The sequence below is a fragment of the Phytophthora sojae genome, assembly GCF_000149755.1.
Source record: "Phytophthora sojae unplaced genomic scaffold PHYSOscaffold_8, whole genome shotgun sequence".
NCBI classification, from domain to species: domain Eukaryota; phylum Oomycota; class Peronosporomycetes; order Peronosporales; family Peronosporaceae; genus Phytophthora; species Phytophthora sojae.
In genome coordinates, this window is record NW_009258122.1 from 1,579,181 (window position 1) to 1,601,135 (window position 21,955).

At 52.4% G+C, this 21,955-nt stretch overlaps 6 protein-coding genes across 6 annotated transcripts; 3 read left to right on the plus strand and 3 right to left on the minus strand.

The window, feature by feature from the left end:
• Nucleotides 1-131: 131 nt before the first annotated feature.
• Nucleotides 132-2,228, minus strand: PHYSODRAFT_337617 (hypothetical protein; the record flags this gene model as incomplete). Its single annotated transcript, XM_009535293.1, has 3 exons — nt 132-548; nt 579-1,898; nt 1,944-2,228. 3 exons carry the CDS (start codon nt 2,226-2,228, stop codon nt 132-134), a joined length of 2,022 nt encoding a protein of 673 aa, XP_009533588.1.
• A 1,695-nt stretch (nt 2,229-3,923) lies between these two features.
• PHYSODRAFT_434669 (hypothetical protein) lies at nt 3,924-4,226 on the plus strand (the record flags this gene model as incomplete). Its single annotated transcript, XM_009535294.1, has 1 exon — nt 3,924-4,226. A coding segment is annotated over one exon (303 nt), but the record flags the coding sequence as incomplete, so codon positions are not given.
• A 303-nt stretch (nt 4,227-4,529) lies between these two features.
• On the plus strand, nt 4,530-5,171 carry PHYSODRAFT_519404 (hypothetical protein; the record flags this gene model as incomplete). Its single annotated transcript, XM_009535295.1, has 2 exons — nt 4,530-4,766; nt 4,833-5,171. The coding sequence occupies 2 exons, from the start codon at nt 4,530-4,532 to the stop codon at nt 5,169-5,171; spliced, it is 576 nt and encodes a 191-aa protein (XP_009533590.1).
• A 94-nt stretch (nt 5,172-5,265) lies between these two features.
• Nucleotides 5,266-8,763, minus strand: PHYSODRAFT_519056 (calpain-like cysteine protease C2; the record flags this gene model as incomplete). The annotated part of the gene is made up of 4 exons (XM_009535296.1): nt 5,266-5,682; nt 5,755-7,206; nt 7,243-7,326; nt 7,432-8,763. The coding sequence occupies 4 exons, from the start codon at nt 8,761-8,763 to the stop codon at nt 5,266-5,268; spliced, it is 3,285 nt and encodes a 1,094-aa protein (XP_009533591.1).
• Nucleotides 8,764-17,554: 8,791 nt separating this feature from the next.
• PHYSODRAFT_520664 (hypothetical protein) lies at nt 17,555-19,702 on the minus strand (the record flags this gene model as incomplete). The annotated part of the gene is made up of 2 exons (XM_009535297.1): nt 17,555-19,092; nt 19,162-19,702. The coding sequence occupies 2 exons, from the start codon at nt 19,700-19,702 to the stop codon at nt 17,555-17,557; spliced, it is 2,079 nt and encodes a 692-aa protein (XP_009533592.1).
• A 1,181-nt stretch (nt 19,703-20,883) lies between these two features.
• On the plus strand, nt 20,884-21,827 carry PHYSODRAFT_317880 (hypothetical protein; the record flags this gene model as incomplete). Its single annotated transcript, XM_009535298.1, has 5 exons — nt 20,884-21,115; nt 21,179-21,303; nt 21,358-21,462; nt 21,541-21,626; nt 21,692-21,827. The coding sequence occupies 5 exons, from the start codon at nt 20,884-20,886 to the stop codon at nt 21,825-21,827; spliced, it is 684 nt and encodes a 227-aa protein (XP_009533593.1).
• Nucleotides 21,828-21,955: the final 128 nt, after the last annotated feature.

The window sequence follows — 21,955 nt, forward strand, 5'->3', positions numbered from 1 at the left end:
AGGGTAAGTGCATGAATTTGCATTGAATGAATACGCAGCTCCCACTTCTCCTCCTCCTTAACACACCAACTCAATCTCCCTCTTAGCGGTGGCCAGACAACCGAGCTCCTCCTTGAGTTGTTGGCGCTCCGTCATCTTCTGCTCCGAATCCTCAAGCGCGTGAGCTTTTCGTCCGTCAAGCTGTTGAGCTCGCTGGCCATCTCAGCCATAAACGCTCGAAGCACCAAGTCGTTTAGCCGCATCGGGATCGCGTCCACGAAGCGAGGCACCTCCACGTCCAAGTACGCGCGTAGGGCCACTTGCATCTCCATCACCTCGCGGTCTTTCGTTGTGAGCACACCCGACGCCACCACGTTCATGACCTCACCCAGAGCAACCATGCCGTTTGCATCAGCGTTCACCGCACCTTTCACCTGCTCCTGGAGATCTTTCAAACGCTGTTGATCCAGCTCGGTGAACAAGCGTTGGTCTTGCGTGTACGGGCGACTTTCAGCGCGTAGGAACGTGTTCATCTCTTCACTCGTAGTCTCAGCAACCTCATCGAGGACCTAGGCAGCCGTCCCTTTAATGAACTGCACCACTCGAGTGGCTGCGTTGAGCTCATCAGCGACACAGTCCGACACCAGCTTGGTTTGGTCGTGGTAAAACCGCACGAGTTTCCTCGTTGACGGCTCCCATTTGTCCACGCACTGGCGGAAAAGGTTGCAAAACACTTGATACGACGGGAAAGTCGCGAGTTCGTCGCCACGATTCGCTTGGATGAACTTCTTCAGCATGGGGCGCTCGTCAAAGCGCCAGGATTCCTTCAACCTCCACGCGTTGCTGTACCCCTTACAGGGAACTGTCGAGTCATTTTTGATCTGCTCCACGTGACCGTCGAGCCAGCGACCACCAACCTTTACCTGCACCGCATCACCGACTGCCACCTCGTCTTGGGGTTTAGAGCTGATGATCTGGCGCTTTGTCTTGGTGATTCTGTTGCGGAATATCTCTTCCTCCACTCGAAGTGCAGCTCGAAGTCGAGCGTTCACCTCCAGAGGTGACGAACACGGTGTCGTGTCTTCTTCTGACACACGCCGGCGCATACTAGGCGGGGACAGGAGTTCATATTGGCCGCCCATAGCTGCCTCCATTAGACGCAAATACTGCTCAGCCCACTTGCCAAACTGCTGACGCTGCGCTCCCGGTGAATCCAACGGCGTGCCCAAACTCGACAATGCCCTCTGCGTCTCAGCCATGCGCGTGCTGATCTCCGCGATGACCTTCGGCAATGAACGACGGATGTTGTCTTGCAGAATCGACACCAACCGCTCGCTCAGCCTCGGAACCCCCCACAGATGCGTCGGCAGCTTGCACCAGTACTCGTGCTGACCGAAGAACGCCAACTCGTTCGCCACGCCCTTCTCGATGCTCGTGCCCTTGGTCAACTCGCGCTGGCTCCGACACTTGACTGCGTGGTAGCCCAGGTGCATGCGCTTCTTCTTGTTCAGCAGCAGCTCGTGCACCGCCAGCTCGGCGCCAGCGTCCACCAGATCCACCTTGGTCACTACCGCGATGGTCCTCGTCCCGTTCGGGTCTGCCTCCTGCGCCGCCTGCAAGATCTCCATGTTGTGCATGTCCACGTTGGCCGGCACCACCGCGATGATCACGGTGCGCTCCTGCTGCATGTACCGGTCCACCATCTGCCGCACCCTCGGGATGATACTCTGGTCCTCGTGGTCGCCCACCGTGCGCACCAGACCCGGCAGATCCGTGAGCGTGAGGTTCGGTAGGTCGGGCCCGCACATCTCGATCACGATCTGGTCGTCGCTGATGTACTGGCCTTCGTCCACCAGCTTCTGGGCGAGCTTGGTGATGGCGTCGGGGACGTCTTCCAGTCGTTGCAGATCCGCCTTCTCCTACCCGTCATCGTTGTCACTGTTATTGCCAGACTGGAATCGAACGAGTCGGACGGTGCCTCGGAAAGCGTCGGCCCGCGTGAGAACGAGTTGCGTGGGGCACCTCGTCGTGAGCTGGTCGGAGGACGGGAAGGAGACGCCCGACAGAGCCGACAGTAGCGAGGATTTCCCACTGGAGGTGTCGCCCATGACGGCGATCTGAGGCAACTCAATGTACTGGCCCAGGCCGACGTCACGGAGCTTGTCGACCAGCTTTCGCTCTTCTTGGGCTTTGACGTGCGCGAAAAGCTGACTGCTCTTGGAAGCAGCTCGAGTCTTGCTCGTAGCCATTCTGACACTTGTGGAGTACCAGAGATTTCGGAGAGTAAGAAGGATATCGGAGCGAGCGTCTTGGTCGTTGGGCCAAATTCTACGTTGGTCGATGAGGCAGTTAGATCGTATTCCTTTTTTTTCTCGTAGTAGTCCGTTTTACTAGCCAACGGTGATGTTCTTGTACCAACCTCCGGCGGCACTACCTGAGCCTTGTATCAGCTTATCATGGAAATCGCATCGCCAAACAAACTACTCATCTCGATAACGAGAAGAGTTTGCCGTCAGAAGATCGTCAATTGCTTTTCAACAGCTCAGAAATATAATCGTGATCACAAAGGAGTCAAATTCTCGCTCAACTGCGACCACATGGCCGAGGAACTGCAGCACACTCGGCGAGGTTGCTTGTTGTGTTTACATGTTAGTCAGCGCCACGCAGACGCACTTGTGGTCTCAACAATCCTCACCCATCTCGCGCTACCGTAGTAAGCTGCCGTAGTAAGCTGTGGCATCCGAAACCAACACCACAATGGACTTGCAACTTTCAACGTTGGGGACGAGATTCCTGGATGCCGTTGAACGGCGCTGTCCTGCTTCCAAGGCACGTACCGGTAGCCCAACGGCAAAAAAGCCCCCACCACCACAGTGCTCGCCACCGCTGAGCCACAACTACTTTGCAATCTGCTTTTGAGGAGCAGCATGGAGCGGAAACGTGCTCGAAAGGTGATCGGCACTCGATTCAAGGGCAACCAACCCAAGGCAAGCCAGTCAGCGCCTGATTTTGGCTGGAGAAAGGAAGGGAAGCGTGACGTGTCTCGTTAGCGAAACGGTCCCAGCACCAGTCGCACCGTGAATCAGGCCGAGCCAATTGTCGACACGAAAGAGGCGAGGCCTTTGCTGCGCCTTGCGGTGCTCATATCCACGGGGCAAACGACGCCATTGCCTCCTGCAAGCAAGCACCAAGCTATTCACCTGGCACACTGGTGGTCGGCACTGAGGTCAAGTCAAGCCATGTTCCGCCCCCCGCCCCTCTCGCGGTCTCGACGCTGTTCTTCCGGGGTTTCAACGGCCACCTGGCGCCACCAGCCATCTGCCGTCGACGGGCGCCGTTGCCAACGCCAGGCTGCAGCCTGCAACGCGTGAGGCAACGCAAGGCTGCTCTGCACCATGCGAGGTGTTGCCGAGCCCGCCAATACATCGCCGCAAGTGTCCAGGCAACAGCGGCGCGTGACCGAGCTGAGCCCGAGCTCGAAGCGGAGCTCGTCGGCCCATCCCCTCATTTTCCTTCTTTGTTTTTGAAAGGTCGTTTGCCCCGGCTATGTGCTCGGAACCGTTACGTGCGCTTTTCAGCCAATCCGAGCGTCGCAAGCCGGGATTTCGCAGCCAATGGCGCCCTTCTGGCCGTTTCAACGAGCCCAAAGGTCTCGAGCTCGCTTCAAAAACCAACCAACCGCCCGACCACCAAAGGAGGAGGCGAAGGCAACACGCAGCGTTCGTGCAAGAGGTGTTAACCAGCAGCGCCGTCATTCGCAAATGCGACAGTGAGAGGAGTGCCTAACCGCGCGCATTTCCCCTTATCCCATGGCAGCACAAACTATGACGTTCCCCTCGGCGGCGACGGACTCGCCGACTTTGTCCTCGGCCAGCAGCAGCGTCTGCGGAGACTCCCCCATCTTATGCGCCGCTGTCTCTGGCTCGGACCTCAAGCGCCGCGCGTGGACGCCCGAGGACGACGCCGTGATCCTGCGCTTCGTGCGCGAGTGCGGCACCAAGCGCTGGGCCAAGATCGCGGCGCTGCTGCCGGGCCGCACGCCCAAGCAGTGCCGCACGCGCTGGCTCAACTTCCTGGACCCGGCCATCGACAAGGCTCCGTGGCGCGCGGACGAGACGCAGCTCATCCTGGCGGCCCAGGAGCGGCTCGGCAACCGCTGGGCCGAGATCGCCAAGCTGCTGCCCGGCCGCACGGACAACGCCATCAAGAACCACTGGTACTCGACCTACCGCCGCCGCTGCAGACAAGCCGCCAAGCTCAACGAAAAGGCCAAGCAGAGTCAAGCCACGCAAGCCCAAGCCCAAGCTCAAGTCCAAGCTCAGGCAACTCCAATTGCAAATGCAATTGCAATTGGTGACTCAATGAAGCAGGAACAGGTCCAGGCAACTTCAACATCCGGTGCAGCTTCAATATGGAGTGGGGCTGCCTCAGCCTCCATGGCGCTCAGTGTGGCGTCTCCGTTGTCCGTGAGCTCGCCTGTTGCCTGTGGCGGGTTTTACTCGTGCATTCCGACGTTGCTGTCGCCCCTGAGGCTGTCGCAGAGAGGAGCGATGACGCCGTTGCCGATGCCCGTGACTCTGCCGTCGCCCAAGACTCTATTCCCAGCGTTCCAGTCCCCTCCGGCTCGGAGACCGTCGAGTGTCGTGACGCTGGACGCGACTGCGCCGTACCAAGGGCCGACGCTGCAGAACCACCAGTCAGCCTGGAGAGGACTGCCTGGACTGCAGTTGATGGACAATGAACTGTCGTCATGCAGTAGCAGCTGTGGGAGTCACACGCCGTCCAGTGTATTGGATACGCCTATAGCCCCAATGGAGAGCGCGTGGACCGACAAGAAGCGGTGGGTGGGCAAGTCAAGGGTGGAAATCCTGAGGCGGCAGGAGACGCCCGGCCGCGAGCGCAGCAACTCGGCCGACCTGTTCCTCGACTGCGTCGAGATGATGAACCCCAAGGCGGCGGCAACAGGCGACAACAATTGCCTGAGTTTGCCCACGAACGAGACGGACGACGAAGGCAGCGACCAGCAGTCGCTGGCCTCCCCCATGGACTGCGAGAACCGCAACCAGTGCAACTTCCCCGGCCTGCAGAAGCAGTGGTGGGACCACGTTGTTGCAGACTGCTTCGCGTCGGGTCCGGTATTATCTAGTACCTCGTCCAGCATGACACGACAGCCTGAAGCTCTGGGCCACTAACTACACTACACAGTCCACAGTCTCCTCGTATCCGATAGAAGAGTTGGAGAGCGATAAACTAAATGGGTCTTATTTTACTGTTCTCTGTCAGCTCTTACGTCTCGGAGTCGCCCGTGAGTGTGAACTCTGTGTCGCACTGCACTGAGAGCACGAACTTGCCCAGCCTTCCAGGCTCGTAGGTAGCTGGCACGATCACATACCCGCCTTTTGCTGCCGAGGAGAGGACGAGCTCCGGGGGCGAGCTGACTGTATGCAGAGGCACGAAGTCCGTCTCGCTCCACTGTCGCCCATTAATCACAATGGGGTGCGTCGTAGCGCCCGAGTCCCCGTCAGCGGACGACTCCCCGGGTCGCATGAGTTTGCCCGAGCCGCCTCGGAACAGATAAAAGCCGATCATGGTCCCCACCGAGTCTCGTTGGCAGCGCGACTTCCACTCGCGCTCGGAGCGCGTGAGCGTGATCCGCACTTTGGTGGGACGCACGCCCTGCATCTGCAGGTAGAACTTGGGGTTCTGTCTCCAGTCCGGGTGCAGGTGGCAGCCCCCCGACTTGGTGGGCGTCCACTCGCCCGGGATACTCTGCACTGCCCCCGCTCCTTTAGGCAGCTCGTCCACCAGCAACGGGAAGTCGCAGTCCACTTGCAACTCGAACGAGCCTTCCGCTCCAGGCTCGCCCAGTGTCGGAACGAGCAACAGCCCACCCCCTCCACTGGAGTTCACGACGCTGGGCGAGTCGGAGGCCAGCAGCCACTCCTTCGGGACCTTGCGCAGATACAGACACGCGGACGCCGGGCTAGTGTACGACGACAAGCGGCACCACTCGGTGGGCTTGACGACCAGTTTGGGCGTTGGGAAGTTGCCTACGACTTCTCCAACCTCCGCCTGGACTGGAGCTTCCAGGTCGTCGTTCAGATCGTCCACGTCCGTGCGCTCCGCCTTCTGGTTGTTGCGAGACTTGGTGCCGCGGATCAGTCCTTCGCTTATCGCCGTGGCCTTGGCGAACGGAGAGTCGACGATTTCCCCCAGAAAGTTGGTCTTCTGGCCTTTGGCGTGCGCTCGAAGCTGCGTAGCGGCTGAGCTACCAGAGCCCCCGACGACGACGGGCGGCGTGGAGATGTAAGGCGCTGCCCGTACTGCCGTGATTCCAACGAGGTTGGCTCGGTCCTTGGCGGCTTCGCGCTGCTGGCGGCTTTTGTTGCCCAGGGACGCGCGGTGGGAGGTCTTGCGGAGAACGACCTTGATGGTCACGTGCGCCTTGGTCGATAGCAGTTTACGCAGTCTCCGAAGCTCCCGAGGTGAACGCTCGGCAAAGCGCACCCAGAACTGCGGGTTTTGACACCACGCCGGGTTCTCCTCGCCTGCTACGTGGGCGTGTGGCAAGGGCAGCATCAGCAAGGGGCCACCGGCGTTGGCCATCTCCCCGGTGCTGCTGGAACCTGCAGTTGGAGCTCCGTTGGCGTCTGTACTTGATGCTCCGCCATCGGCTCGCCAACGCCCCGTGCGGATCACCGACATGATGGGGGGAACGCGCTCGACTCGCACAGGTTGGGGCGCCACCACGCGCAGGAAAAACTCCATTTCGACCTTGGGGTTCGTCGTGTAAGGCACGAGGTAGTAGGCGACTCCTGGCGAGATCGTGACGTCTTCTTTGACGAGTTCTCGCTCTGGAAGTGTCTTGGCTTGACCCCCACTCCCGCCGGACGAAGAGCTTAATCCTCCACTGTTGGCCACACCCGCCATGGGCGTCGTCGGATGGGATAGTGAAGCGGTGACAGGGGTGCCGGGAGTTGCGGGGGCTGCAACACCAGACCAGTCGATGGCTGCTGCCGAGTTTTCGTAGGAATGAGCTTCCGCCACGACGTGGCTGCGCTTGAACTCCCAGATCGCAGGCGGCGGGTCGTTCGAGGACGCCGTCGCAAGCGTCAACTTCTCTCGCAGCAACACGAAGTTGATGGCGTAGTTGTCCCCTCCGTAGAGGCGAAAATCCCGCTGAGTGAGCGACAGCAACACGCCACTCACCGACCTGTCCGCATTCATCTCTCCGGGCCCCGTGCTGATGCTTTCGAGGGGCACCGACAGCTTGAACTGCGGGTTGCGATGCCAATTCGGGTCGGCGTCATGCAGCCACCCCCATCTGGTCTTCTCGATCAGTACCTCCTTGGATCGAGACAAGTGGCCGGGTGAGTGGAGCGAGTTGTGGTGATGATCGTCACTCCCCGCAGTTGGTGGAGGCGCCGGACTTGCTGGCGCTGGAGCTTTAACGGGGGCTCCAGCAGCGGTGGTGCCCACCCAGTCGCCTCGAACGCTGTACTGCCGAGCGTCAGGCGGGAAAACATGCACCACGAAGAGCTCCGTGAACGTGTCGAGCAGGTCCTCCCACAACATCCAGAAGCACCCGTCGTGGCCCGAGCGCGAGAACTCGCAGCGCGGGTCGGAGCGCATGGCTTGCTCGATCTGCGCGTGCTCCTCCCACTTGCTGTCGTCGTTGGACCATTCTCCCTTCCACATGCCACGGCCCCAAACGGTCTTGAGCTTGACGAAGCGCAGCATCTCATCCGCTGATTGCTGGTTGCCCGAACCTCCTTGTCCAGACGCACCCGCGGATGGGAGACCCAGCTCCGTCACGTGCTGGATAATGTACTGGCGGTTCTTGACGATCCCCATGGCCGTCACGTCGTGCGAGTTGAACGAAAGCTGCCGGAGCTGCGTCGTGAGGATGCACTTCTTCCGCTTGTAGCGCAGCAGCTGCTTCCACAGTAGCGACGACGGACTCGAAGCTGCAGCCGCCGGGTTCCCAGCAGTGGCCTGGTCGAACTGGAGCTGCTTGACTCGCTCGAGCTGTAGATCCACACGGTGCGCGCTCCCTCCGGTGCAGTCCAGAAAGGCCTCGAGGATACGACCACTGCTGGTGCCGGCGTTGCCTCCGACTCCGCCTCCGTGCTTCTCGTCCAGAGCCTGGTAGCTGCCGTGGACCTTCGCGTACGCCTTCTCCAACAAAGGGATGAACACTTCGTTCTTGTTGACACTGCTGCCGTAGAGGGCGAACCCTGGCGGGGAGAAGGCGCCACACGCCTTGTCTTCCGGCTGGAGCTCCATCGAGTACGGGATGCGAGTGTCCGTAGTCACGGGCACCCAGTTGTCGTCCTTGTAGAAGCGACACGTGAAGACGCCGAACTGCTTGAAGGCGTGTAGGGACTCGGACACGAAGAGGTTCTCCACGAGGTTGTCCGGATGCAGCGCCACAGCGGCGAACACGCCCAGCAGCCACGCATCGTTTAGTAGTCCTTCGCGTAGAACGCCACACCCCGACGAGCTCTTGAAGTAGTCCGGGTCCTCCGTGAACTCCGTCGGGCGGTACCAGTGCACGTAACCAGCAGATTCGCCCGAGTCGCCGCTCTGCTGAGGCACGTAGTCCGGTAGTTTGCCAGGGTCGAAGTACAGACTCGAAACCTCCGCGGCGAAGTCGGGGTCTTCGTACAGCGGCACGCAGCCGGTAGAATCGTCCGCTTGGCTGCTGAGCCACTGGATGATCTCGTCTTCGACCGCCAAGGCCGTCGAAGCCGAGGATTCGATCGTCAGACCTCGATGGGGCATTGACAGCTCCAGCACCAACTTTTGAAGTGGACGCGAAACGACGCGCCGTTTGGTGGCAACCTGAGGTAGTTCCCGCCAAATTCTGTGAGCGGTAGAATATTCTTCAGTTCTTCAGCGATCACTTCACTTAGTTGGAGTCGGGTGACCGAGTCAGGTAATTGCATTGCGTCCACGGGAGAACGATGTGCTGGAGGATCCGTGCGCTAAACCAAGTCGATCGACCGGAAGAGCATGATTCTAGAGAGTGACGTTTGTTCTATCGCTTCTGGCACTTCCACAAAAGTTGGTAAGTATTTTTTTATTAATATTTTCAAAAATATTTTAGCAGTGTTCGCACCAGGCGCCGCTAAAGTAAAGCCTTGCGGAGGGACTTTTTTGGTCAGCATAGAAATGTTTTTTTTGTAGACAAGTCAATCACGTCATATCCAGTCTCGAAGGTGATTATATGATGGCAGTATACGTTTGTGCAGGTTTTCTCAAGTTGATTTTGGCGACTCTCAATTAGAACCGCGATTCTTGCGCTCACCAGTGTCACCAGTGGACGCCTACCAAAAACGAACAAATCACCCAACATATTTAAATTTAAGAAAACTTATATTTACTCAGACGATTTTTACGTCTGAGTAAACGAAGGGTCGCTGCACAGCAGCGTATTAGATTTGACTTGCTTTCAGTATTGATGTCCTTTTTCTAGCAACTAGCGCATATATCAGGCGACCTCTCACATATTTCGACCTCTGCACATTTGATATTTAGAGACAAATTTAGAGATGCATTCTATGTCGAGTTTTATCCGTTTTTGGTAGGCACCCAGTGTACAGACCAAACACTAGTCATTCTATCTATACTCAATTTGATTATATACTAGCCGAGCGCCGCCGCTACGCGGCGGTGATTTTTAGTTGGTCGGCGCTTCGCTCGCTATGCTCGCTCGCTACTAGAGCAGGCTGTCTACGCTTCGCTACGGCAGTGGTGGCCCCGTTCCACTCGCCTCGTCGGCTCGCTGCACTACTCGCCGTGCTAGGTTAATAATGTAGGGTAGGGCGGGCTCTATTGGGGGCCCGCAACGCACGATGAGGTTTTCGAGGCTGCCTTCGCTGCGCTCGACAGCGGACTAATTTTACCCAATGAAGTATAGTAGGGGTCCAATTTTAGCCAATCCGAATTAATGTAACCTTGGCGTTACGGACCGACCACGCGTTGCTCTTTTTGATGTAGAGGATATGTTAAAATGAGGCGAAGGGAGAGTCGTCAAATTCGGTCCTACTTTTTGTGCTTAAAAAACCTAGCTGGGGGTAATTTTGAACTATTTCCAAAACGCATTCATAGTGAGCATTAATCATCACAATAGAAGTCCGTGTATTCCAAGTGTACCCTTGCAGATTTCTTGAAGCTGGACGGAAGATGCCATTGACGCTACCCTTGTGCGCGAGGAGTTTTTCCTTTCTCGGTTTCGGAGTGTTGTTTGTAGCCAAGTCTGGAGGTGCGTATGTTTATGCATGCTTGGTTTTGCCAACCTACCAATACAGTGTCATGCCTACTCTGTGTCCTAATGGAAGCTGGCGGTCTGGACGTTGGCGAGTGGGCAAGGAAGAATGGTTCGTATCGACACGTACACACGAACAGAATAAACGTTTTAAGTTGCTGTAGCGGACAGAACAAGGCGTACTACCGCATTTTAATTTCTTACCAAAGTTAGGGAGGTGCACTAATATTTAATTGCGACTTGGTCTTCTGACCGATTACACCGTTTAACAATCACGTCGAACATGCACGCATCGTGATACCTTGGCACCTCCGCAAGACCTTTATGAAGACCTCGGAAAACATCTAGTAGTAGCTGGACCCTCAGTTATCAACTGGTCATAATATACTAGCTGGTCAGCCGTGGCGTAGAAGATGCTATAACCACAACGACCTGTGCCTCTCGCATTCACATAAAATAACGTGAAGTAATGAATTGTGCTGCTTTTTCGTGGGGAAATGGTGTATCGATCGGGGTCTTTTAAAGAATCACGATCATGCTCGCGCTGAGTTTTGTTTGATGTGCACTACGCTGCGCGATCGCCAACGTCACGGATGAACCGCAAGGGTTGGTCTGCAATCGAACGTAACTTCGGTTTGGCTACTTTCGGCCCTGACTGGCCATGATAGATGTTTCCAGTAACACGAGCGCGATGCTGGTCGAAGCTGTATGCTGATGACACACCATCTTCAAATCGAGCGTCCAGGGGGTCGTGAACAACGTCTTCACAAGCTGGTTGTGTCTTTACCTTGCCGACCGGTACTGGAATCGACTCTTGAACAGCCGGCGGAGCCTCGGTGGACTCCGACGGGCCATCGTTGAGAGCTCGTTCTGGACTGCCCCCGGGTGTTGACGACTCGTCATCTGCGTCGCGAACAACGTCTTCACAAGCTGATTGTGCCTTCGCCTTGTCGACCCGTATTGAACGTGGCTCTTGAACGGTCAGGGTATTATCGGTGTCATTACTGAACCCACCTGAACTGTTAGATTCCACGGCTGAAGTGGCTGGGTTAACCCTTTAGTTCCCGGTACATTTCTATTGTGAGATGACTATACTTTACTTCATCTTCATGTCCCGTATCAAGATCCTACCCGTAGACACGGCTACATCCAACCGTAGGATTGAGCCAAGATAAAATTTATGAAGGAGTTTGTATACAACAACATACAACCTATGTAGTGCATATATTGGTCATCCCGGTGAACTTGGTTGCGAGCTATCCGACGATGTAGTTTAGCGTCGCGACTTTTGTCTGCGCATATTCTCACATGTTTATTTGTAAAGTTGGTTTTTGGGAGTAAAATTTATTTACTTCTTTTTCTCCTTTTTCTTGTAAAACTACTTCAGTACATTTTACCGTCATTGGCTCAAAGCTATGATTGTTGGTATTAAAAGGTGATACACCAGTCCTCAGGTATTATCAGATAATATTATTGTTCATTTATGGCTGTTGTAGTTAATACATTTGAATGAGAGAAGTTTTGCTCAGTCTGCCAAGATCATTTTTTGCATATTTTTTGTTTTTACTAAATACCTTAAAAAGGGCACAAGAGCTACAGCAGTGAAAACTTTCACGTTCGCCGCCTAAGCGGAAAAGTCAAAAGTGTTAAGTGTCAAAACACTGTATCATTTATTTAAAATTTCTTGACTTAATTTATGTAAATTCTTATCAAAAGGATTCTAGCCAGATCTTTTGCTGTTATTAAAAAAGAAAAAACGTAACTTAAGTGAAAACATATCATACTTGGGATAAAAAGATAAGACCGTGTTCCAATCCAGTTGTTTTAAGCTAAACACAGCCGGATTTTATTAATCCAAGTCGTTTGCAATCTGAAACACCCAAAAAGTGATCCAGCTCGATATGCTCAAAAGAGCTGGATTTGAAATTCGGGCCTAGGCAAAAATATCGAATCGGGCTGGATAAGCCTGCCTTTTCTACATTCCTCCCAAACCAACAATTTGTCCGAAACCAGTCCCTTTTGAATCGAGCTCGAATGGTGTGTACAAGTCGAACACGGCCTAAATGTTTGTTTGAACACTTCACTTAATCTTACCCTTGTTGGCTATAAACACAACAATCTGTGCCTCTCGCATTCACATAAAATAACGTGAAGTAATGAATTGTGCTGCTTTTTCGTGGGGAAATGGTGTATCGATCGGGGTCTTCATAAAGAATCACGATCATGCTCGCGCTGAGTTTTGTTTGATGTGCACTACGCTGCGCGATCGCCAACGTCACGGATGAACCGCAAGGGTTGGTCTGCAATCGAACGTAACTTCGGTTTGGCTACTTTCGGCCCTGACTGGCCATGATAGATGTTTCCAGTAACACGAGCGCGATGCTGGTCGAAGCTGTATGCTGATGACACACCATCTTCAAATCGAGCGTCCAGGGGGTCGTGAACAACGTCTTCACAAGCTGGTTGTGTCTTTACCTTGCCGACCGGTACTGGAATCGACTCTTGAACAGCCGGCGGAGCCTCGGTGGACTCCGACGGGCCATCGTTGAGAGCTCGTTCTGGACTGCCCCCGGGTGTTGACGACTCGTCATCTGCGTCGCGAACAACGTCTTCACAAGCTGATTGTGCCTTCGCCTTGTCGACCCGTATTGAACGTGGCTCTTGAACGGTCAGGGTATTATCGGTGTCATTACTGAACCCACCTGAACTGTTAGATTCCACGGCTGAAGTGGCTGGGTTAACCCTTTAGTTCCCGGTACATTTCTATTGTGAGATGACTATACTTTACTTCATCTTCATGTCCCGTATCAAGATCCTACCCGTAGACACGGCTACATCCAACCGTAGGATTGAGCCAAGATAAAATTTATGAAGGAGTTTGTATACAACAACATACAACCTATGTAGTGCATATATTGGTCATCCCGGTGAACTTGGTTGCGAGCTATCCGACGATGTAGTTTAGCGTCGCGACTTTTGTCTGCGCATATTCTCACATGTTTATTTGTAAAGTTGGTTTTTGGGAGTAAAATTTATTTACTTCTTTTTCTCCTTTTTCTTGTAAAACTACTTCAGTACATTTTACCGTCATTGGCTCAAAGCTATGATTGTTGGTATTAAAAGGTGATACACCAGTCCTCAGGTATTATCAGATAATATTATTGTTCATTTATGGCTGTTGTAGTTAATACATTTGAATGAGAGAAGTTTTGCTCAGTCTGCCAAGATCATTTTTTGCATATTTTTTGTTTTTACTAAATACCTTAAAAAGGGCACAAGAGCTACAGCAGTGAAAACTTTCACGTTCGCCGCCTAAGCGGAAAAGTCAAAAGTGTTAAGTGTCAAAACACTGTATCATTTATTTAAAATTTCTTGACTTAATTTATGTAAATTCTTATCAAAAGGATTCTAGCCAGATCTTTTGCTGTTATTAAAAAAGAAAAAACGTAACTTAAGTGAAAACATATCATACTTGGGATAAAAAGATAAGACCGTGTTCCAATCCAGTTGTTTTAAGCTAAACACAGCCGGATTTTATTAATCCAAGTCGTTTGCAATCTGAAACACCCAAAAAGTGATCCAGCTCGATATGCTCAAAAGAGCTGGATTTGAAATTCGGGCCTAGGCAAAAATATCGAATCGGGCTGGATAAGCCTGCCTTTTCTACATTCCTCCCAAACCAACAATTTGTCCGAAACCAGTCCCTTTTGAATCGAGCTCGAATGGTGTGTACAAGTCGAACACGGCCTAAATGTTTGTTTGAACACTTCACTTAATCTTACCCTTGTTGGCTATAAACACAACAATCTGTGCCTCTCGCATTCACATAAAATAACGTGAAGTAATGAATTGTGCTGCTTTTTCGTGGGGAAATGGTGTATCGATCGGGGTCTTTTAAAGAATCACGATCATGCTCGCGCTGAGTTTTGTTTGATGTGCACTACGCTGCGCGATCGCCAACGTCACGGATGAACCGCAAGGGTTGGTCTGCAATCGAACGTAACTTCGGTTTGGCTACTTTCGGCCCTGACTGGCCATGATAGATGTTTCCAGTAACACGAGCGCGATGCTGGTCGAAGCTGTATGCTGATGACACACCATCTTCAAATCGAGCGTCCAGGGGGTCGTGAACAACGTCTTCACAAGCTGGTTGTGTCTTTACCTTGCCGACCGGTACTGGAATCGACTCTTGAACAGCCGGCGGAGCCTCGGTGGACTCCGACGGGCCATCGTTGAGAGCTCGTTCTGGACTGCCCCCGGGTGTTGACGACTCGTCATCTGCGTCGCGAACAACGTCTTCACAAGCTGATTGTGCCTTCGCCTTGCCGACCCGTATTGAACGTGGCTCTTGAACGGTCAGGGTATTATCGGTGTCATTACTGAACCCACCTGAACTGTTAGATTCCACGGCTGAAGTGGCTGGGTTAACCCTTTAGTTCCCGGTACATTTCTATTGTGAGATGACTATACTTTACTTCATCTTCATGTCCCGTATCAAGATCCTACCCGTAGACACGGCTACATCCAACCGTAGGATTGAGCCAAGATAAAATTTATGAAGGAGTTTGTATACAACAACATACAACCTATGTAGTGCATATATTGGTCATCCCGGTGAACTTGGTTGCGAGCTATCCGACGATGTAGTTTAGCGTCGCGACTTTTGTCTACGCATATTCTCACATGTTTATTTGTAAAGTTGGTTTTTGGGAGTAAAATTTATTTACTTCTTTTTCTCCTTTTTCTTGTAAAACTACTTCAGTACACTTTACCGTCATTGGCTCAAAGCTATGATTGTTGGTATTAAAAGGCGATACACCAGTCCTCAGGTATTATCAGATAATATTATTGTTCATTTATGGCTGTTGTAGTTAATGCATTTGAATGAGAGAAGTTTTGCTCAGTCTGCCAAGATCATTTTTCGCATATTTTTTGTTTTTACTAAATACCTTAGAAAGTTCAGCGACGTAACCGCGCTTAGACTGCCGCCGCCTTCATACCTCAGCAGCCTGTATCGTAGCGGGTAGCTTTTTTTGCTTAGTTGTGCTTTTAGCGGTGGAACCTTGCCACGAGCGACTGCAGGGATTGTTGTCTGGCGGCCAATTTAGCTTTCATCGGGCAAATGCCGGTTACACATCGGACATTCCGCCTGAATAGCAGGCAAATCGGCCGGCCTTGGCTAAATCGGCTAATTAGCAAATGTAATTCCGATTCATATGATTTTTCCCGGTAAGTCGTCCATGTTAATAATCTTGATGCTAAATCAAGGTACCGTGGTCTAATTAGGAGTTCGAATTTTGTCAAATCGGGGGTATTACGTCTTAGGCCGTGTTCGACTTGCATCCAATCCAGTTGTTTTAGGCCAAATGCAGCCGGATTTGCTTCATCCAGCTCGTTTGCGACCTGAAACACCCAAAAAGCGATCCAGCTCGATAAGCTCAAAAGAGCTGGATTTGAAATTCGGGCCCAGGCAAAAATATTGAATCGGGCTGGATAAGCCTGCCTTTTCTACGTGCCTTCCAAACCAACAATTTGTCCGAAACCAGTCCCTTTTGAATCGAGCTCGAATGGTGTGTACAAGTCGAACACGGCCCTAATAAGCCACTAAATCGGCGAATTTACAATCCAAAATAAAACAACATCTCGCTCTAAACGAGAAGAGCAAAACTATTTAGCAAACTAAAACATAAACATGAAAATGTACTGTAACACCTCTAAGTGTGTCCCACCCTCAATTAGTATCTCACCTCTCATTTTTGATTACTTTGGGTGGGAACTTACAAGAGTACCCCACCCTCTAATCGTACCCTCTCCACTGAAAATTTAGTGCAGTACCCCTCCCAACCTTAGTTTTGGAATTATTGGCAGCGTGAAGTTTCGTGGTGCCGGTCTAACATAAGAAGGGTGCTGTATGCGTTGTCTGTTGGGATGCCACATTTTCTATTCTTACAAGTGATTAGGATGTAAATCAAGGATGATAACTGATTTTGGTAGGAACTTTAAATGAATTGTTTTAGCTGTAAGTTGTTGATGGACAATTTTAGGTGGGGGGTATTTAGCTGGGCACTTGGCTTTTTGCTAGTACCCCACCCTCAAATAGTGCCTCCCTTGCGTGTGTGGGGTACTAACTTAGTACCCTAGGGGCACAATTAGAGGTTTTACAGTACGTGTTGTACTGTACATTTACGGGGTATGACCAGCCCTCCTTAAAGATGGGAGTTCCCAATTTTCCCGTAAAGTCGCTTATCAAGGGAGAATTCTGGATTTGAATATGGGAGTTATGGGAAGCATACTTTACTCAAGTCAAATGATTCACCCACTTATTTCCGATGTTGATACTGGTGCTTCAGAGCCATTAGATGTCATCCATCATAAGAACCCCAAGTAGTAACATTACGGTGCATCACAGTCAGTGCTGTCGTGATGTTCGTTGTCTATGCGGAACAACCTCAATATTGAAAGCGCCCACGTTTAATTACCGTTGACAGTTCCGCTGATTGAATATGTTTTCCTTACATCTACTAAAGAGACATGATACGCAAAGATTGCTGTGATCTAAAAACAATACTTCGTAACCCGTAGCAAAGGTCTCCTGATCCAAGCAACAATGGGCCGTAGCAAGCATTCTATTAGTGAATTTGCAACCTCAAAAGTCCACCCCCACCCTTGATTTCCCCACCCTGTCCTGGCAGCTCAAGCTTACAAAGATACCTGACACAAAATAAGGTAAATGAACCCAGTAGACGGTTCCTATCGTCCCATAGCTGTGTTGGACCATTATTCGAGCGCTTTCAGCATTTAGAAAGCGTTCTCTTCGTTGCGCTGCGACGCCAAAAGCTAATCATATACAATTCCATACCGTGCAGGTTCGGACGGCTCGGACATTCGGACAACCTTTAAAACTAAATGCTATTAAATGCTCCGTTAAGTGTGGTGCACATAAAATCTTTTGCAATCCTCTGTCATACACCGGCTGTTTAGTGGACAACGGCTTGGGGACTGGGGCCAACAGCAGTAGCTGCAGCAGCAGCAAGACGTGCGGGATGTCGGCGCCGTGCGGGACGGCGGGTCGTACTGCGGCTGGTCGGGCGGGGTGGCGGCCGTCGAGGCCAGCAGCAGCGGGCTGAGGAGGACGAGAAGGTGGTGGAGGTGGCGGCCAGCAGCGGGGTCAACGACATGAGAGAGATGCCTACGGCGGACATCTACTGTGACACTCACTTCATGTAAGTAGATAACGAGATGGGTGAATGAATCTATGTATGATGTAACTATGTGTTGGGACCTAACACTGGATCGCGACTACAATTACGTTGTGCTGTGATTGTTGTAGGGCTCAAGAACATGCACCGGTGCATCTTCAAGAGCCTTGCCTTCCTGCTGAAGTCGCTGGTAATTCCTGATGCGGTCGTCTAGCTTGCCTTGAGCATACATCCGCTTCAAAACCTTAACAATTGTGCCATGCGACTTTGCTTTGACGTTCTCAGCCTCCAGGAAAGCAAGAACGTTTGCCTCGGCCTCCCGTCCTGAGCTCAGGATGCGTCCCTTTGCTGTGACCTCATCTCCGGTCACGTTGTATCCGGCTGGGAGAAAAACCCGCATAAAGGCCACGGCCACCTTGCACTCGTGATAGCGCCGCCGGTTTGGACGCGCGCTTGGCAACGGGGGCAGAAACCACTCGTACCACACAGTCGCGAATGGCTTCGCACGCGAATGCGCACGAGTTGCCGCGCCGCTTGCAGTATCCGACAAAGCGCTGGACGAGCTCGACAGACTACCAGCTGCTGTTGTCGACGGAGCGGTGGTTACGTCCGATGGGTGCTCAAGCCGCTGCACCCGCTGATTCAATGCCTTCACTTCGGCTGCTAGCCCTCCAAGGATCTGCGCCTGCTGCTCCGAGAGCAAGGTTTGCCTCCGCAAGAGTTCGTTGTCTTCAACACGCCGTGGTGCCGGACTGCGTGGAGTGTCGTTCTTGGACGGCTGTAAGGTACGATGAATAGCCATTGACCATGCAGCAATTTCAGCCTCTGCCGCCTGTACCTGACTTAGTACTTCTTGAACCCGTTTGATGTACAGTGACTCTGGCCTAAGCCGAAGCATGTCGGGGTAGTGGAGAATGGCGGTGGCGGTAAGTACGTCCACTACATCATCTCGCAAGCTGAGTCTCTCCGTGAACCCCTTCGCAGCCGAGAAAAGCCGGTCTTGAAGTAGGCGAATTCGATGCAGAACCAGAGGATCGAAGTCGTCCAGTGTAGGTAGCCGCGGACTAGCTTTTAAATCCCATCCAGCTAACGACTTGCCGACGGTTTGATCTTCCTGCGTCGTGCCAACAATATAATTGAACGCTTTGCTCACAGCACTCATGCTCCAGCCTCCACGGTCTAGAATCCAAGGTGTGCTGATTTTGCTGTCACTATTCGCGTTTTGAGCAGCTCCACGCCGAAATGAATGCGATGATAGCCCTGGCGTCAGGTTAGTACCATCGGTTTGGCAGACACCACTCCACTTCTGCAGTACGCGATTAACATACGCGTGAATTCCGGGGACTGTCGCTTTTTTCGCAGGTGCTTTTGGGGTCGGCGACTCAGAGTTGGAGGTTGCTGGGGACCTGGTACGCGCATCAAGTAGTTCGCGGAGCGGCGTTTCGCTAATTTCAGTCGGCAGGAGCTCTTGTGTATCCCGAGGAAGTTGATCCATGAGAAACTCGCTTGGAGTCGACTGCATAATTGTAGCCAAAGCTAGTGCGTGAATTGAGCAAGACGAAAAATCGTTTGGGTCGTGAAAAATCGACGCTCCTTGATACGAGGCAGACTTCATGCGCTTAAAGGTGATAAATAGACACCCACCTGTGTACCACGATTAAAAATACACAAGGTCAAAACCAAATTAGGAAAACTAAAAAGACAAGTACTTACCAGGGTAAACAGCGACCTGGTTTTTCACGAGACACATAGTGTCTGAAGACCGACCCAGCAAATACCAAAGAATGTTGAGAAGGGCTGCATCCTGGTAGTCCTGCACAGATACAGCCCCCTTCAATATCGCTAAGCTGAGCGAGCGCAGGTCGCTTTTCGTGCACAGTGGGGCCTGGTGCGTAAAGTCTGTGCCTCGCTTGGAGCAGTACTTGTCGAGGATTGACGCAATCTTTTGCAGCCGACGATCCGATACAGCACTTAAAGCTGGAAACAGCTCGAGTAGGTGGTTCTTGACGTTGCCAAAGTAGCGGGCGACCGAGTTCTTGGATAGCAGCGAGCCCTTCGAGCTTTCTTTAAATGCTAAATACACTGCAAATTTGTCGAGAACAATGTAGAGAGTATCGCCAGTTGAATCCCCACCTACAAACTCATAGATGGCGTTGACGGTGAAGCCCTCGGCGACCGCGAAGCGCTCGAAGGCGTTGAGAGCCGTCGAGCGAGCCCGCTGGGAGTTCCCAGGTATGAGCGCTTTCGTCGACATGAATCGTTTCTTGAGTGGTTATGCTGCCTCGTCTGTCTAGCGCCCTCAAAATTAATGTGTCCGAATATTGACGATATTTTCAAAATATTTAACTTACTGACTTTAACTATAAAAATATCAAATATTTTTCAGATGTTCGGACAAAATATGTCCGAGTTGTCCGATTTGTTACTTACGGCACAGCATGAGATTTGAGGCACGCCGATTGGCTCACAAAGTATGAGAAAGTCTTCTGATAGGCCAAGCGCTAGTGCACTATTGTAATGCGAAATTCTAGATGTCCGACACGATATTCTACCGTAGCATAAAATCTTCTGTTTTTCACGGGAGTATTTGAGATTTAAAAATGGCAAATCTGGGAAAATCCGTGAAAATTTCATGTTTAAGGAGGCCTGGGTATGACCCACATACCAGCGTATCACAACTCAATAAAACAAAATACATGTACAACCGAGCACAGCACAACAAAGCCGTGCCTAACGAACTGTGATCTCCCCTGGGCGCTCCAGCCGGGGCGCGCAACAAGCTGATTGGCTCACTCTGTCTACATACCACCGCAGCAGGGAGTCTCTGCCAGGGACATGGCGCGGATTTGGGGCCGCCACTGCGCGATGAGGAATCCGTGGGCCTTCCGAGTTGGACGTCGTGGATATTCTGTGCTACAGTTTCAAGATGCAGTAGAAGCAGCCACCGTTGATCGTTATCGCGAACTGCACGTGGGTGTGCTGGGATTGGGGGCAATCGGAACAATCTTTTTCACTCGACTGGGAACGTTAGCCACCGATTCCAGGACGAAGGAAGGACTGCCGGCACTCAACGTGGACGCCTTCATCAAGCCTGTACAGTTCGACAAATGGGTTCGGAGCAAGAAGCTCCAGTTCTCTCTCCAAGGGAAGAATAATGGCGAAGAGGAGAAGTTGGAATTCCAACTGGAGCCAGGCGAGAAGGTGGCGAGGGGGGTCAATACGTGTAGCGTGCGGGTTCGATCCATTGAGGGCGCAGAGGCACAGGATTGTAACAAGAAATTGGATGTGCTGTTAGTCGCGGTGAAGGCGTATGATAGCGCGGGGGTGATCCAAGAGCTACAGGAGAAGAACAGACACTTGCTGAAGGATGACGCACTGTGTGTGCTGCTTCAGAACGGACTGGGTGAAGTTCCACAAGATGGAGGCGGGAGCGGGATGCGTGGAGCTGGAGACCAGTGGCAATTTGCGAACGGCGTGACGTTTGTCGGTGGACGAGTGCTTGGATTTGGAAATGTATTGACGAGCGGATTGGACGCAGGCATCACGTACCTAGCACCGTTTGCTGGAGTGGGTTATGCTAGCAGGGATGGTGCCGAAGATCAAGCACGCCTTCGGCATGAGCAAGATACCAAGATGAAGGCACTTGCTCGAGTTTTTCATGCTGCAGGTTTGAACGGCAGTCGAATTGGTAGGATTGAAGTGATTCTTGATGACAATTGATCATGTGAAGGAATACGCTGCGAGGTACTGGACGCAAGCAAGATGCAGACCACACTTTGGCGCAAGCTGATTGTAAACGCAGCAATTAATCCTCTCGCCTCGTTGCTAGATGCACCCAACAGAGTAAGCTCTAACGTGTATTTTCTGTTGTGCAGCAGTTTACTGATTCTGTGTTGCTTGTTTGACTAGAGCGTGGCGAGTAGCGAGGGCAGTCGCCACTGTGTGAATATGGTGGTGCAGGAGGCTCTTGCGGTCGCTGAGCAAGAGCAGATTCCTCTCGAATGCACCCAAAATGTTCGAGTGGCGCGAATGTCTCAACATGGTTGCTTTCTTCTTCCACTAACACTTGGTGCTACTGTACTCCTTGTGCAGGAGCTGGTGGAAGACATCCTCGAAGTGGCTCGCAACACGGGCTCCAATGTGTGTTCGATGCTCGCAGATCTGCGTCGCGGCTCCAGGTTGGTGGTCTCTGTGCATGTTCTCCGTTGCATCCAGCATTGAGCTGACTCCCGTTTTGCACCAGGACCGAGGTCGAAGCCATCACGGGGCGCATCGTTGCGGGCGGCAAGCGGCACGGCGTCCCCACCCCAACGAACGAGCTACTGCTGTCGCTGATCAAGGCGCTCGAGGACGAAGGAACCCGAAGACAGAGCGAGTAGATAGATAGCGATCTGAGTACGTATAGCAAGTATCTTGAATCAAAGACTTGGTCGGCAACGGGTGAGCACAGCCAGCCAGCTGTCTACTAGGCCAAGACGACCAATCTCGGCAGCAGCGGTGCCAAAGC